Below are 15,374 nucleotides of genomic sequence, written 5' to 3'. Positions count from 1 at the left end.
TCCATCATGAGGATGATAAAAGAGAGAATAAGAATGTTAAAAGGAATAATGACTAGAAATTGCATGTTTTGGTACATGCAACGATAAGCCAAGAGGAGAATTGTGAAAATAAAATATATCAAATCAAACATTATATATTTATTAAAAAATTTATAACACATAATAACATTTATTCCTATGATAAATGGAACAAACCACAACAACTATATAAATACTAAAAAATAGTTACCAAATAATTAAATTAAAATCTATGTATTTATTACAATACTACCAAATAAAACATAAACTTGAAGCTTCAAATTTGATTAAATCTTTTTTTTATTCCCCTCCAAATATGTGAGAGATACCACATAACATCAACAAATAAAAATTCAACCCACTAATAACTACTCATATAGAAATGTGAATTTATATATATATCTTAAATTTGATATACCTTTTAAGGTTAGAGGTTTATTTATTATTTTAATGAAGAAATTTAAATATCATTCATCACATTTATTATTTATCCTTCTTTTATGCACATCATGTGGTAAGTATTGATTGAAAAATCCGATTATTTAACAAAAATAATATTTTTATTAGACATTTTGAAAAGATTACTTTCTTACAATACTTAAATAAATAAATAAAAATAATCTTGATATAATATTAATTTATTTCAAGCATCATGAATTGAGAATTGAATGAAAAGAAATACACACACATGTATATATATATATATATTTGTTCATTTCACAAATATGAATTTTTTAAACAAAATTAGACAAATTTTAAAAACATCACAAAAAGGAATAAAATATTCTAATAATCATAAATAATTAGAAATTTTCAAAAACATAAATTTAATAAGTCCATAAGCTTAAAAATTCTCAAAAATAGGAATTTTAAAATCTCATTGGAAAATAAAAAATAAAAAACTAAGAAAGTCTTACAACTTTTCCTTCAAAATATTAAATTCCCAAAGCTCCCACGATAAAAACAATTTACTTAATGACTCTTAATCTTTTTAAATTTTTTTGAAAGCACAAAATTTATAATCTTGTAATAATCTTTGAAATGAGAATAGAAATAAGAAATAAAGAAAAAATGTGTAGAATTTTTTTATATTTTGTTTATTTTAAGAAAGATAATAAAGCTTTCCTCCTATTTGTTTTTTTTTCTATTAGATATAAGAGTTTCAGAAAAAAAAGAGCAACCAAAGTAAAACCACAAAAATCAACAAGGAGGCCAAGCCTCACTACAAAAGAACAGATTCAGCTGTACAACATAACAAAAAGAGGAGAAAGACTAGCTAACTAAGAACATCATAGTAATTGACCACCCAGGTAGTCCAACCTAAGGGACCCTCCATCCAAACACGCTTTTACATTCTTGAATCTGCATCAGCCTGAATAAATCATCCTTTCTAGCATTCACTTTCTTACGGATTTCTCTATTTAGCCCAATGCAAGCTTGCTCAAAAGCTTGCAGATCATCCAAGGTTCTACGCCTTTGGTATCCATGCTTAAAAGCAGCATGCCCATCATGAAGGAACCGTCTCATCTTGTCTTGCTCGATCAACATAGTAGCTTGCACCTGCAAAGAAATTTTAAAATAAGTGAGCTTTCAAAAAAATTCAGTAAGGTCCCTTGGTTTACCTTGGTATCTTTCCTCGTTCTTGCATTTCCAGATCTGCCAGAGAATGTTAGATGGCAATATATTCCAAAATAAATTGGTATCTTTAGGAAGACCATTAATATGACCAGTGATAATATCAAGAATATTAACATCAATAGGATAGACAATGCCAAACATTCTCCATATTTCTTTAGCAAAAGTACAATCTAAAAGAATATGTCTACCAGTTTCAGGAACTCTGCATAAATTACAAAAATCAGAATTAGATAAATCTCTCTTAATAGGTAGCTTGTCCAACATGACTAACCATCTGAAGCATCTAATTTTAGGCTCAACAGAATTCTTCCACAAGATATCAAAGTATTTTTTCCAAACATCAGCATCATAAGAAGAGTACCAAACAACATTGACATGATCAATAATATTAGTATTACAATATAGGATTCTGTATATATTCTTGGCCTTAAGTAGATTCATGACCACTCCACCAGGCTATTTACACTTTAGGCGCCTTTGAGAATCAACATGGCATATAGTGGGAAGACCATTAATAGCTTGCACAATCATGTTATAAGTTCTTTTATGGGAATCAGGGATATCATATTTATTTTTAAGCTCATCCCAAGGAGTGATTTGGTTTTGCTCAAAGAGATCTATGAACTGTTTAATACCTTTCTTAGCCCACAATCTGGAAGAACACCCTTGGGTAAGGGCCAAAGGTTTACCATTTAGGTGAAGATTCCACCAAATTGATCTTTCACCATGGAGTTGATCATTACAATGAAAATCCTTGTTAGTGATGAATTTCCTAACATGGTCCCAAGCCTTCCAAATAGATCTAAAAACTATGGAACCTTGGACCATGACAGGAAAGTTACCAATAATGAGGTCACAAAAGGGGAGATTAGTCCAAGATTTGGCTTTCTTAGGCACACCCCTTTCAATGTTATTTCTAACTAACACTTTCCAAGGACAGTCACCCTCCATGGATTGAAAAATCCATTTGGCAGATAGGGCAATACCTTGAATTCTTAAGTCCTTCAGCCCAAGTCCCCCAAGGGCCTTGTCAATGTGGCACCAAGCCCACCTAACAGAATGAATTTTATTATTACCCTTTCCATCAGACCAAAGAAATTGTCTGATGGACTTCTGAATTTCAGCAATCTGATAATTGTTAAAAAACCATGCAGAGGAATAGTAAATGGTGTAGGAGGACAACATCTTTTGGAAAACTTGAATTCTGCCTGCCATAGATAATGCCCTATTATGGCATTTGTTAAGTTTCTTATCAATCTTCTCTTTAACCCATGACCACATGTCCTTGAGGGCAGGATCCACTGAGAAAGGGATACCAAGATATCTAGTGATCTTATTAGGGCCTCCCCAAAGAAAATTGTATTGAGGAAACCAATCTGGGGGCTGCACATCCCACCCCAAACAAACTGATTTGGCTTGAGATATTTTAGCCCCAGATATAGAACAAAAGAAACTAAGTTTATATTGCAAAGCCTTAAAATTTCTTTCTGAAAGCTCAAAGAACAACGCGGTATCATCCGCAAACTGGCAATTGATGAGCTCTTCATCATTAGGTAAATAGATACCTTTGACATCAGGAGATAAAGAATTATCTCTGAGAATATAGAAGAGAGCCTCTGAAGCAATCACAAAAAGAGATGGTGCCAGAGGGCACCCTTGTCTAATGGATCTCCCTAGAGAAAAAGGAGCAAAAAGAACACCGTTAACTTCAACTTGAGCACAAGCATCACTAAGAAGCACCTGCACAGTATTACAAAAGGAGGGAGGGAAACCGAAGGCCTCTAACATCATAAGAATAAACCTCCATTCAACCCTATCATAAGCCTTTTCAAAATCCAAAAGAAGCATGGCCGAGTTTTGGTGTGAGCATTTAGACCACTCCATGGCTTCCCAACTAGTTATGAGATTCTTGAGAATATATCTACCCTTGATGAAACCAGTTTGGGTAGAGTTAACAAACTTAGGAAGAATATTGACTAACCTAAGAGCCATAATTTTAGCTAAAATCTTATAAGACACATTAAGAAGGGTAATTGGCCTCCAATTCCTAATGAGGGTCTTATCTCCATCCTTGGGGAGGAGCTTAATGATCCCTCTATTAACATCCTATCCCAAGGAGCCAATAGACAAAGCTTCAGAGTATAAGTCATGGAGATCCTTACAGATCCAACTGATATTGGATTTATAGAACTCAACAGGAAAACCATCAGGGCCCGGGGCCTTATAATCATTGAGAGCCTTGATAGCTCCCTCAATCTCCTCAATAGAGATATCTTTAGCAAGCACAACAATATCCTCTGAGTCCAAATTTTTAGGAATAAGCATTTTGCATTTATTTCTTGAAGACTTAGCCTCAGAGGAGTCCTCTGAAGTAAAAAGAGTCTTGTAATAATCAGCAAAAGCTTGAATAATAATCTCAGGGTCTGAAATGTCTTGATTATCAATCGAGAGTCTATCAATGGACTCTTTAATATGTTTATGTTTAAGAAGATTGAAGAAAATTTTTGAACCCCTGTCCCCATGTTGGAGCCAATGGGCTCTAGATCTGATCCTGGCTCCATGAATCCTAACTTGTTGATGCTTCCTAAGAGCATCTTTGGCAGCCATAACACGGGAGAGAAGATCCAAATTGGAGGAATCCCTTTGGATGTTGTTCTCAGCTATTTGCAATTCAAAAGATAATTGTTTTTCAACAAACCTGTAATCCTTAGCCTTTTTTTGACCAATGGTTTGAAGAAAAATCCTCCAAGAAGAAAGGTTAGTTTTCCATCTATCAAGATGGGAAAGGTGCTGAAGGTTAATTTTATTGATACCTCTAATAATCTGCACAGTAGCAAGAACATCCTCATCCATGAGGAGACTAGTGTTTAAGATGAATTTACTACTTCTAGACTTGTGTTGAAGCGAACTACTATTAAAATTAACCTTAGACAAAATAGGGTGATGATCAGACAAAGTGGTGGCAATAACCCGAACAATATTTCCAGAGATGTCTGGAGGAAAAGAGAAAAAATACTTATTGGCATAAAACCTGTCAAGCCTGGAATAAATCCTAGCATTTCCCTGTTGAAAGTTGCACCACATGTGCCATAATCCAGGGTTGGTTTTCAAGTTACCAGCAATAGGATCAAAAAGATAGTTAGAATTAAAAAATCTATTCCAATAGAATTTTTCATTATCCTTCCAATGAAAGGGAATGCCCCCCGACTTGTCATCCTGAGATTCAATCACATGTTGAAATCTCCACTGAAAAGCCAAGGCATATCTGGGAGTTCTATAAGCCATTTCTAGAGCTCAATTCTTTCCTTAGGGTCATTTGAAGCATAAATAGCACAGACCCCAAAGGTTTTTTTATCATATTGCAAAGTAACCCACACCGCTCTCTGACAAGGAGAACATCCATTATTAGTAATATGTTTTTCCCATTTATTACTAATAAGCAGGGCAATTCCCTCTCTACCTCTCTCATGGTTAGTGCAAAACTTAATAGCATCTTTCCAAATAAAATTGAGATTGGAATCCAAAGTGAATCCCACAGATTTAACTTCCTGCATCATAAAGAAGTCTATAGAATGCAGAGAGTTTAACAATTTCTTGATAACAAACTTTCTATCAGGGGCCTCTAAACCCCCCACATTCCAAGATAGGCAATTCATTGAGACAATATGTTAGAAGTGGAGCACGCAATACCCTCTTGAGTAGCTAGCACCAAAAAATTATTTGAGGAATCCCCTGGTTTAGTCACAGATGGCTTATTTTTTGAGCCAAGTGGTCTTCCTCTTCGCCTGGCAGTAGGAGAGTAGGTACTAACATTGTCTTCAATATTTGCTAGAGAATCCACATCCATGCACTGCCCATGATTAGACTTCAGGGGAACAGGGGCAGCTGGAATAATTTCAAATTCATAATCCTCCCCAATCTCTTGGAAGATTTTTTGGGGGAATTTTCGAGAGGACTCACTAGCTTGGGGCTTACGATTGATATCAACAATCTGACTGATAGTATTTGCATTAGTCAAATTAGGTACAGTTAATAATTTAACATGATGATTATTACTGTTGTTGGGGCAAAAAGTTTTAGGCATTGAGGAACTATTTCCTCTTCTTCTTTTTTTCTTATCTTGAACAATAGTAAATCCATCATCTGTATTAAGATCAATAGCTAAATCAAGACTGGGGAGCATTTGAAGACCTCCAGATGTAGGAGTGGTATCACACAAAACGTTCTCAGGCCGAACAGTAATAGCAGAGAGAGGGTTAGGAACAATTTTAGATGAAACAATCTCAGACTGAACAATCTTAGGACCAACATTAGTCGAAACAATAGTGGGGTTAGGGGTTTCGGTGTGAGGCGATGGGGATGAAGAAGAAGTAGGGGTTGATCGACAAAGAGCATTCTCAAGGGGAGGATTACTGGTGACAGGAGGATTAACCACATTTTTAGTTGAATCATTGGAGGGATTAGGTTTTCTCCTAATGATAGGACAATCCTTACGGAGGTGGCCTTCTTTGCGGTAGAGAAAATAGGCATTCAACCCCCCCAAAACCTCTATAGGATAGATATAAGCATCATTAAGGATGTTAATTGAAATATCAGAAGGAAGGTCCTTACCAGGCAAGAGAGAGATACGAATTCTAGCGTCCATATGCGGGATGAGTCTCACAGTTTCATCCATTTGAATAATTTTACCAATAGGCTCAAGCAATTGCAGCAAAAAATGCCACAAAAAAGGGGGAATGTTTTTAACCAATATCCATCTTGGAGCTAAAAGTGCGAGAACCTCCTCATGGACGACCTCTGGTGACCAAGCGATAGCTCTAAATGATGTTGAACCCACATTCCAATATTTTTTTTTAAGAACCTCTGTTTGAGCATCATAATTCACAAAGAAAATCACATATAAACCCTTTTGTATTTGCCTACAGAATGAAATATGCAACCCAAGTTTGTTATTCCAGTAATGATGGAACTAGTCATCCATAAATTTCCTTGGTGGACATTTATCAATTTCAACAGCTGAGAAAAAAATTGCAGTATCTCTTAATCTATCTTTTTCCTTAACAATTTCTTCCAACATTTCAGGATTAGGAACAATGGCAAAAGGAGACAGAGACGCTGAAGGAGTCTTACCGGATTCGGAGACATCATTGTTATCTGCGCTTGCAAATTCAAACCTAGCTCTATCGTTAATGACTGATGATCGACCCACAGCCTCAGAAAAAGATTTAGGTCGATCACTGTTATGAGAGACTGGGTTACTAATGCCAATACCTGGAGCAGATTTAGCCGCCGTCGAAAAAGTATTACTTGGTACTTGCTCGGCGGTCTTGCCATTACTCACCTCAAACATCTTAAAGTCTTTAATGCTGGATGTAGAAAGGGATACGCCATACTAATAAATTTAAGATTCTCCTATTTGTTAAGATTCTTCATACTAATAAATTTAATTTACATAAATTCTATTTATACTCTTTAAAATTAACATTTATATGTATTTTAATGGTAAAATAATAATAAAACTAATTTTACATTTAGATTCAAGATAGATTTTTATTATGCAAATTTAAAAATCATTAAATATTGGTTATAGATTTTATTATCCAAATTTAAATTTCATTAGATATTAGTATTGTTTTCTTGCACTCTCATTATATATAAATTTTACTAATTTATTGTAACCATCACTCTATAGTGAAATTTTTAAAAATAAATAAAATAAATAATATAAACTATTATTATTTTAATCTTAGTGTAACAAAATATATTACAAAATTTATAAATTATTATTATTTTAATCTTAATACAGTAGAATATACACACAAAATTAAATCCAAAAGTTACACTAAAATAAACTCATATATTGTCACTTATTATTCTTTTTCTCTTCATTTTTCAATAATAATTGATCATTAAATATGATCTTAAAAATTAAAAAAACCAATTCAAATTCTAAAAGAGCATTCCTAACTTGCATTTCTATGTAATACTTATTTAGAACATTTTAACATTCTCCATTTAGAGCTCTAAAACTTTCTTCCATGGATAATGGGAGGAGATATCTTCCACCCTATATTCACATGTTTTCTTTCTCTAATAAGATATTTCTTTCCTATTTCATTCAAAAAATAATGAGTAAAATGGAAATATTAGAAATTGTTCTTTGATTCTACTAATTTAAAAGAGAATTTTCAAGTTTATAAATTTAGTTGAATATAAAGATTTTTAGAAAGGAAAAAAAATTATATCTATGAAAGAAGGGTGAACTATCAATTAATTATCTATAATATGTGTAATAATTATTATGGGTTGAATATTAGCAAGAAATTGCATCAACATATTCTAGTTGATCCATGTTAAATTTCAAATACTAAAAGAAAACTTAAAAAATCTAAAATAAATGGTCTGAAATAATTTGTGACAACTAGGTTGACAATTTTTGGAGTAAAATCTGCGAAGAAAGCTCCCACACAGTGAGGTTAAAGTTAGGAAATAGGTATAGGAAGCATTCCGTTAAGTCAAAGTGGGTCAAACATTAGCGGCGTTAATTTTAACGTAATGGATATATGGAGGAGTGGCGAATTAAGTGGGTGGAACCCAGTATAGGTTCATGAGCTCGATATTTCCGCCCCTACTAGTTTGGAGATCAGGGGATCGAATCCCGTAAGGTACGCGTCAACAGAAACCCTCTTCGCCCACAAGCAAGAGTTAATTGTGCGACAAAACGCGGCCCTAACAGTGAATCGATATAGCTAGCGGACATAAGCAAGCAGTCGTACAGTTGCAAGACGCGTTGCAACACAAGAGTCAAAGCGACCGGGTCTTTCAAGTTAAATTTGAACGGTACGCAACGCAGGAGGACGAGGGGCCTGGCCACTTCAAGCGGCCGGCCACGCCAAATGAATATCCATCGCCTCTCCTTCAACTAATTAGAGCAGCCAGTCCATTCAACAACGCCCAGCTTCTTCTATGGCCAAGTTTTTTCTGATAGCGTGGGCAATCTGTGTGGGCGCGGTGGCGGCGAGTGGGCAGGACCTGGCGAGCGATGAGCAGGCTCTCCTGAATTTGAGGAGAGCCGTAGGAGGGCGGCTGGAAGGGTGGAATGCGAAGACGAGTGTGTGCACATGGAAGGGTGTGACATGCGATTCAGAGCCCCGCGTGGTTTCCTTGTCTCTGCCGGCGGCGGAGCTGTCTGGAGCAATCCCCCCCGGCACCCTCGGCAATCTCTCCTCCCTCCGCAAGCTCAGGCTCCGACTCAACGCCCTCCGCGGGCCCCTCCCACCCGACCTCTCCAGGTGCTCCAATCTCCGCACTCTCTATTTGCAGGGCAATCAATTCTCTGGCCCTCTTCCCTGGGATTTCTCCCTCTGGCCCGCCCTCTCTCGCCTCAATCTCGCCTCCAATAACTTGTCCGGCCCCCTCCCCCGCTCCCTCCTAACCCTCAACCGTCTCGGCACTCTCCTTTTGAACAACAATTCTTTCACCGGTCCCATTCCGCCTATCGATCTTCCCAAACTAGTCCATTTCAATGTTTCCTACAACAATCTTTCCGACCCACTTCCCGATTCGCTCCGCAAATTCTACCCCACTGCATTTCTTGGTAACCACTTTCTATGCGCGGCTTCTTGCACTAAGAAATCCAATAAGCATCGATGGGCAGTGATTCTAGGGGTTGTGGTGGGAGTGCTGGCTTTTCTGTTTTTAATTATCGCACTCGTGGTTTTGATTTCGCGTAAAAAGAAGAGCAGAGGTGGAGATGGAGATTTGAAGGGCAGGGCTGCAAGAAAGCCTGAAAAACAGGGCGCATCGGAAATCGACAGCTCGTTTACCAAGGATGAGTATTCAATTTCATTACAGGGGCCAGACAGGGTGAATAAGCTCATCTTTTTGCCCAACGGCAATGCAGGGGCATTCGGTTTGGAGGATCTGTTGAGGGCATCGGCTGAGCTGCTGGGGAGGGGAAGCATTGGGAGCGCTTATAAGGCCGTCCTCGAAACTGGGAATGTGGTGGTCGTGAAACGAATGAGGGAGACTCCCATTGGACCCACCAGTTTTGCCCACATCATTACTGCTCTTGGAAACATGCGCCATCCCAACTTGCTCCCTCTCAAGGCCTACTACTACTCCAGGGACGAGAAGCTTCTCGTCTACGATTACATGCCCCTCGGCAGTCTCGCCTGCCTCCTTCACGGTACCTATCCTTTTCCCATTGCCCTCCTCATCTTTACCAATACTACCAAACAAATCATAAACAAAACATTTTATATTTTAAATTGCGTTGGGGTTTATTGCACTGATGTTATAGTTGTGCTGTCTTTACAAATAACTACGTGACTGTTATTATTATTAGCAATTAGCTATTGTTGTCATTTTGGGATAATAAAGATTAATACTGCAAGATCATTTGTGTCTGTAAGGGTCAAAAAGCCCTATTCATCAGTTCATCCATTTTGACAAGGAAAATATATACTTATTTTAATACCCATGCACAAATTCATCAATGATTTTACAGTTGTGGTACCAATTGATCTGAATAGCTTTTATTTTTTCTCCAAATAATAAATGAAACAGATATTGACACACGTAATTGGTTTAATTATATAAATAAATGATATTTAGTTAAAATTATTATTATTTTTATATTTTCAGATTAAAAAATTAAGCTGTGTAACATTCAGAGTCTTATAGAATTTTACTTTCAATTATTAAAATAATAATATGATGTGATATCAATTTTAGTTAGTTGTTGATATGTTATGTCATACGCACTCTGTGAAATAAATGGAAAATAAGGATTTTAGTATGTAGAGTAGCTAGTGTTCTAAAAATGAGATGTGACATTGTTAATGGGAGCAGGTAAGAGAGGAGTAAGACGGAGTCCGCTCGACTGGTGCAGCCGAGTGCGTGTGGCGCTCGGGACAGCGATGGGCATTGAGTATCTGCACAAACAAGGCAGCAAGATGAGCCATGGCAACATCAAATCTTCCAACGTGCTGATAACGGACAAGTACGATGCTCGTGTGTGTGATTTTGGGTTGGGCCAGATGGTGAGTCCGAGCCCCAGTGGTGGAAGTGGAGGGTACAGGGCTCCAGAAGTGAGCGAGAGGGGGCGAGTGTCGCAGGAGGCAGATGTGTACAGCTTCGGGGTGTTGCTGCTGGAGCTGCTGACAGGGAAGGCACCGTCGACGGGAACGGGCACAGGGGAGGAGGGAATGGACCTGCCGAGATGGGTGCAGTCAGTGGTGCGAGAGGAGTGGACGGTGGAAGTGTTCGACATGGATCTGATGAGGCTGCAACCCCCGCAGTGGCCCTGCCCCCATGAAGATGACATGCTCCACCTTCTCCAGCTCGGAATGGCCTGCGTTGCCCACTTCCCCGATCAGAGACCCACCATGTCTCAGGCTGTCAAAATGATTCAAGATATCTCTTCCCATCCCCATACTCCTTCCTGAGCATCACACTCTTCCCCTCTCCTGTAAATTATAAATATATTCGATTTCATTCAGAATAAATACCTACCCATTTCATACTTGTTATTCAATTCAATCATACCATGTACATCGAGATAGATTCTACACAAGTTTGAGAATGAGAATGGAAGACCCCCGTTTATTACACCATAATTTTGTCCAGTTTTAATTATTTATTTACTTTCAGGAATTCTATTTATCTTTGTCTTACATTTATGGTATTTAGCGAATGTTGACAAATGATTCTATTGGCTTTTCATTTTTCTTACATTTATGGTATTTAGCGAATGTACTTAATGTTGACAAATGATTCTATTGGCCTTTCATTGTTCTGAAGCTTATCCCATACTCCCCATTCATTGACCTTGACCCAGTAATATGAACTGCGTCTATCTCAACTCATTTACAAAAACCCAATTTACAATATTTGAAGAATCGTGGCTGCCCTTTCTTTGAGATGTCACGAGTAAACTGATGTGTACATAATGTCATGTTATTGTTTAGGGGATTTGAAAACTAATATAATAAACCGTTTGGGAAGTAGAGCTATCAAAAAATTGATTGCTACAAATATTTATAGCCATGTAGATTAAGATTTCATTTGTATATTCTTTTGTCATTTATGTGTAATGGCTAGTTGATATTTGTCTATTAGTTATTTGATTTTATCTCTTTGGCCGTGTTACTACTATTTATGAATTTCAGTAATTTTAAGATAGTTTTTTTTTTTATAATATTATTAGAGAGTACAGTTTTTTAAAATAATATAATTACTTTTTATTCAGATAGTTCAAGTTCAGTAATGTGGATAGTAATTTTATGATTATATTAGGTGTCAAATTATAAGAAAGTCAAACTTATTTCTTTATTCATATATTTTAAAGATGAAAATATCATGTCATTCAAGTTTTTTGTTGAAGGTTTAATTTAATTTAATTAATAGTCTGTGATTATCTAATTAAATTTTTAAAAAGTACTTTAGTTTAAATGGAAATATGTTTATACAAATTAATTAAAATACTTATAAAAATATACTATTGAAATTATAGAAAAGACACAACACAATCCAAACTCTTTATCTATATGAATATGAAAAAAAAAAAAATTGGAAAGAAGAAAATATTTTTAGTGGTTATTTAAGACATTACCCACATTTTTGTCTTTAGACCTCCAGAACATTCTTTTTCTTTTTTTGATATTTTTCAAATATAGAACAAAATGTGAGATATAGGAAAATCAAGAAAGGTAATCAACAAACATTTTTTTTAAAATAACAAAATCATATTCTTTCAATGTAAGAATGGAAATACAAAATTGAATGTAAATCAAATAATGAAATCAATAAGCATCATATGGAGACAACTTCACAAAATTCTCCAATTTCCTTCACCTCTTTGTGTTGTAATATTGGCTCTCAAATTTGCACCAATTTCTTTGTGACACACAAAGTTTTGAAGATTGTGGTTGATGATAATGAGAAAGCATAACTCCTTTTAGTTTTGAAGATGTGAGACTTGAATAACTATGATAAAAAGGCATTGATTAATATTGGACAAACAAGATTCTACAAGATTAATTGATGTTGATGGAAATAAGGTAAGACTAATTTTTAAATTTGGGACTAAGTAATCTAAAGAGATGGCTACAATGATTGGGATAATTGACCCCATGACTAAGATAGACAACACTAATTGATGAATTAGATTGATAGAAAATGATAGTGAGGAGGTGGGACTAGAAGGATATAGAGATAATTAGGTTTCAAACAAGCTTGACCCTTTTTGCAAAATGTCGCTTAGAGGAGAAAACATAACAAATTAGTAGTCAAAAGACAATAAAAAGTCAAAAAAATAATTTAAAAATTACAAAATAATGGGTAAGAAACTTAGTTTAGATACTTGAAATCCTATGTTGCCTCTAACTTAGTCACGGTAAGAGTTATCTACTCTAGTCATATTAGAAGGCCAATGTTCTTCTCCCATCTCTTCAAACATTTCAACATCAAACACCACCCGCTCTTGTTGAAGGCCTTCAAGTTTGTCAACCATAGTATTGAGCCTCTCCATAAAATTCTTAACAATTTGTGGTTGTAGGTGATAAGGGAGGTAAGATTGTCATTAATAAATTTTGAAATTTGTCTTCCAACTATTTAAGATTATGATGTTTGTTGAATAATGTTGTCCTTGATGTCACACAAATGTCATATCAGTCATTAGTCTCAAGTTCACCTAGCTCAGACAGTCTGCAATGCAATTTACAGTGCCAACCGAGCTCACTCGGTCATCAAAGGAAATGTGGAAGACAGTGTTAACCGAGCTAACTCGGTCATCAAAGGAAATGTGGAAGACAGTGTTAACCGAGCTAACTCAGTCATTGAAGGAAATGTGGAAAACAGTGTTAACCGAGCTAACTTGGTCAACGAAAGAAATGTGAAAAGTCAGTGTTAACCGAGCTTCACTCGGTCTCCAAAGGTTAGTTTCCATCAAGCTCACTCGGTCATCAAATGAATCATGGAAAAGTCAGTGTTAACCAAGCTTCACTCGGTCTCCAAAGGTTAGTTTCCAACGAGCTCACTCGGTTATCTCAGGAAACTCAGTACTTACCGAGTTCTCCCGGCGATTGAAGGATTGTCATGAAGTTTGCTGTATCAACCGAGCTCAGTCAGTTAACACAGGAATTATTTTCTGAACAAAGTTCACCGTGCAGGGTCGGCCAGTATAGGGATTTGCTAATTAATTACTTTTAGTCGACTGTTGTAATTGTTTGTTTTAGTCAGTGATTTGAGCCGACTAAGATAATCTGAAAGGTATATATGGTCATGAATTAAAGTGTGTGATTATGAAAAAGAAGTTATGAATGCGAATTATAGTATGAAGAGGCGAATGTTGAGAAAAGTCTGATGAAGGATCAGATGTGTTGAAGGAGCTGCAAAGTTGTATTTGATCAGTAAGGATTCAGTCAAGCATAACAGAGATCTGCAATTAGCAAAGATAAGTTGTACCTTATGTCAGGTCACTTCATTGTTGCTTTCTAACCATTGTAACAATGTATTCAAAATCTCTTAATAGAGTTGGTTTAACAGCCATTCAATAAATCCTCTAACAAGGTGACAGTTTAGTTGAATTGTTCTAAAGACCTCTAGCAAGGCCACTCCTAACAGGGTGATTAAATCCTTTAACAAGGTCACACCTAACAGTGTGTTTTTGTAACCTTTAATAGGGTTGGCTCCTAACAGGGCTCACTTCAAAAGAGTGAAAAACAGTATCTAGTTACATTGGTGGTTTTTCCCATATTGGGTTTCCACGTTAAATCTGGTGTCTCCTACGTTCTTAATTGCTAAATTGCTTTGTCCATGATAACATATCAATTCTTAATATTTGTCATTTGCTGCATTATCAAGTTTCAACATTTTTTTTTAATCAGATCAAGGGTATATTCAGACATCTTAGGGACTGTGAAAAGTTTTTGTAGTAACTGATTCACCCCCTCCCCCTCTCAGTTACTCTATTCTCATTTCCAACAGATGTTATATATGGATTTGACGACATGATAGACCTTACCCAAAAAATGACGGAATATATATTTTCATAGTGTTTTAGGGAAAATTGGGCAAAATTTGGAGAGCATTGATTTCTTTGGAGGTACAATCAAAAATCTTTTAAGTTGGCATATAGCTCATATTGTGATATCACTATTTGTTCAACTAGTAATTTGTTGAGTCAAATTCATTGACCCATATTTCATGAGTAGTGGTTCTCATAAACTTATCTCTCTTGATAATGAATGAAACACTCAACACTTAATTGATCTCAGTAATGTTCACAAAAATAAAAGAGAGGGATTCCACATTTATGATATTGGGACTCTCCTTGTAATACACGATACTTTTTCATTATAATTGAACTTTATTATATCACTAAAAAGCAATTTCAATGTCAATAGAACTTTCATCTACAGGTAAAATTGAAAGGCTCTGATATAAGACTAATAATTATTTAACATAATGAAAATATACTTCTAAAGAGCACACCAATTCTGCACTACCACTTCCCTGGCAATTTATGATTGCGACAATAAAATGCTAGAGCCATCATTCGCCAAAAAAAGGTTACTAGTGAAAGTGTGGTTATTAGATAATTCTTTCATCCCTTGCTATTACTGAAGTCTTGAAATGTTCACTTTTTATTAAAAAAAAATTGAAGGTCGACCTGAGAACAAACATTGCCTTATACAATGAAGGTGAAAACAGTT

General features: G+C 35.9%; 1 protein-coding gene across 1 annotated transcript; it reads left to right on the top strand.

The window, feature by feature from the left end:
* Nucleotides 1-8,303: 8,303 nt before the first annotated feature.
* On the top strand, nt 8,304-11,276 carry LOC149538835 (putative inactive receptor kinase At1g48480). Its single transcript, XM_089800163.1, has 2 exons — nt 8,304-9,844; nt 10,510-11,276. Exons 1-2 carry the CDS (start codon nt 8,623-8,625, stop codon nt 11,103-11,105), a joined length of 1,818 nt encoding a protein of 605 aa, XP_089656289.1. The 5' UTR covers nt 8,304-8,622; the 3' UTR covers nt 11,106-11,276.
* The last annotated feature ends 4,098 nt before the right edge of the window (nt 11,277-15,374 follow it).

This window comes from Cupressus sempervirens, chromosome 9 (genome assembly GCF_028749045.1).
Source record: "Cupressus sempervirens isolate cs-2001-9-10 chromosome 9, ASM2874904v1, whole genome shotgun sequence".
Taxonomy (NCBI): domain Eukaryota; kingdom Viridiplantae; phylum Streptophyta; class Pinopsida; order Cupressales; family Cupressaceae; genus Cupressus; species Cupressus sempervirens.
Note: the sequence above shows the minus strand (reverse complement) of the source record. Positions and strands in the feature narration are given on the sequence as shown.